Below are 2,257 nucleotides of genomic sequence, written 5' to 3'. Positions count from 1 at the left end.
AAAACTGTTAGTATGTTTAATTATTACATAATTATAAAACAAAAACTTAAAAATGTCATCAAAAAAAAAACAAAAAAAAAAATAAAAATGTATTTATAGAATATGTATCTATTTTGTTGTGACATTTATTTCTCTTTATTACCATAATCCTTCTAATGTTTAATTTAAATTAACTTCACATTTTTTATTTAATTAGTAATAATTATCATAATAAGTTAAACGAGGATAAAATTGCATGTTTTGAATAAATAATTTATAAAAAAAGAAAAATAAATAAAAAAATATATAAAAATAAAAAAAAAAAATTTTAAAACCTATATAATTGTATCTAAATATAAACTATTCTAAAAATATTTTAAGAAAAAAAAGAATATAACATTTTTTTTTTTGCATATCTAAATAATTTTTTATATTATTCTCTTTTAATTTAAATAAAAAAATTAAATAGAAAAATGAAAAGGAATATTTTTTTTTTGTAAGTATAAAAGATTAACTAAAAATTTATTATTTATTGATTATTTAAACAATATATCTATTATGAAAAATATAATTAAAAATATATAATAAATAAGAGGTTATAGTATATAATTAATAATTTTAGGATTTAAGATGTGGGATTTAGAATTTTAAATTTAAAATTTTTATGTTTTAGTTATAGATTTAGCTTTTAATAGACATTTCTGCGTTAAAATTTAAAAAAAAATTTTAAAACTAATTTTTTTTTCAAAAATCATATTGTTTTAAATTATTTGTTAATTTCTAATTTATATTTCCATATTTTTTGTTTTTAACTTATATTATCCTTACTGAAAAAAAGGGAAATATTTTAATATTCATTAAAAAAAACATTACAAATAATTTCTCAATAATTTTTTTTACATTTTTAAAGATACTAAAAATGGCACTTAATCATAGTGATGCTATTAGTATTGAATCTAGTGAGAGACTAAATGAGGGAGATTCAACTGCAGGTTTCGCTCATAGGGCAATTAAAGATGAAACTGCTTCAATACCAGAAAATCCATTACATGATGATTTGAATTCACGTGATGCCATTCAAAATCCATCTAAAGATATCAATTTGGATTCAGCAACATCAAAAAATCTTCTTCACAAAAAGTCGTTAAGTATTTTTCAGTTAGTTATCATTATTATTGCTTTCCTTCGTTTTAAGGTAATATAAAGTTTATAATTATAAACATTATATATATTATAAAAAAAAAATTTTAAATCATTTGTAATAATTTACAGAGACCTCACTCTCTTAAATTGAAAGCTAAACATGAGAGAGATAGGTTGCAGAAGATATGGGATAATAGCAGTAAAGAGATGAAAGGTGATTTGGAAGAGAAAATGCTAGAAGAAAAAAAAAAAATGGAAGAGAATGAAAAGAAACTGCTAAAAAAACTAAAAAAAATAGAAGTGCGGGAAAAGATAATTCTAAAAAAAAAGGAAGAGTGGGAAAAGAGAACGCTAAAAGAAAAGCAAGAGTGTGATGAGAGTATTCTAAAAGAATTGGAAGAGTGGGATAAGCGAATTCTAATAAAAAGGGAAGATTGGGAAAAGAGAATGCTAATAGAAAAGGAAAAATTGGAAAAGGAAATACTAAAAAATAAGGAAGAGGGGGAAGAGAAAATGCTAAAAATAATGGAAAAGTTGGAAAAGAAAATGCTAAAAGAAAAGGAGAGTGGGTGGTTAATAAAAGGCTTCATTAACCTTTTTAGAAAATAAAAGGACCAGTTAAATGAAGCATACGAAGTTGATCATGCATACACACACAATAATAAAAAAAAATTGATGATTTTTTTTTGTTTGTACTTTTTAAAAAGAAAGTACAAAGACTGTCAGGAAAAAAATATTTGATAAAAAAATGTAAAAATAGTCAGGAAAAAAATTGATTAAAAAAAAAAAAAAATCAATTTTTTAAAATATAAATAAAAAAAAAATAAAAAAAAAAAAAAAAAAAGATTCTTTTTTTTTGGGGGAATGGAAGTATTAGATGAAATATTTTTATGATGAATTTTGTAAAAGAGAATTTTATACATATGACAATAAAATTTTCATGTAATTAATATATATATAATTTATTTTGTTTTTGTTAATAATTGTTTATGTTTGTTAATTCAACAGCAATATAAAATAATTGATGAATATAACTCATAACAAATAAACTAGTAATTATAATTAATTAATAATTAATGTTAAATAAGTATTTAAATTTTTAATAAAAATAAGGATTTTTATTAAAGTAAATAAA

The 2,257-nt window shown here is 19.8% G+C and overlaps 1 protein-coding gene across 1 annotated transcript, besides 1 other annotated feature; it reads left to right on the top strand.

The window, feature by feature from the left end:
• Nucleotides 1-898: 898 nt before the first annotated feature.
• On the top strand, nucleotides 899-1,731 carry PGAL8A_00327200 (fam-i protein; the record flags this gene model as incomplete). Its single annotated transcript, XM_028672297.1, has 2 exons — nucleotides 899-1,174; nucleotides 1,252-1,731. The coding sequence occupies 2 exons, from the start codon at nucleotides 899-901 to the stop codon at nucleotides 1,729-1,731; spliced, it is 756 nt and encodes a 251-aa protein (XP_028528864.1).
• A 127-nt stretch (nucleotides 1,732-1,858) lies between these two features.
• Nucleotides 1,859-2,257: part of a repeat region that runs on past the window's edge.

The sequence above is a fragment of the Plasmodium gallinaceum genome (assembly GCF_900005855.1).
Source record: "Plasmodium gallinaceum strain 8A genome assembly, contig: PGAL8A_v1_94, whole genome shotgun sequence".
Lineage (NCBI taxonomy): Eukaryota > Apicomplexa > Aconoidasida > Haemosporida > Plasmodiidae > Plasmodium > Plasmodium gallinaceum.
Note: the sequence above shows the minus strand (reverse complement) of the source record. Positions and strands in the feature narration are given on the sequence as shown.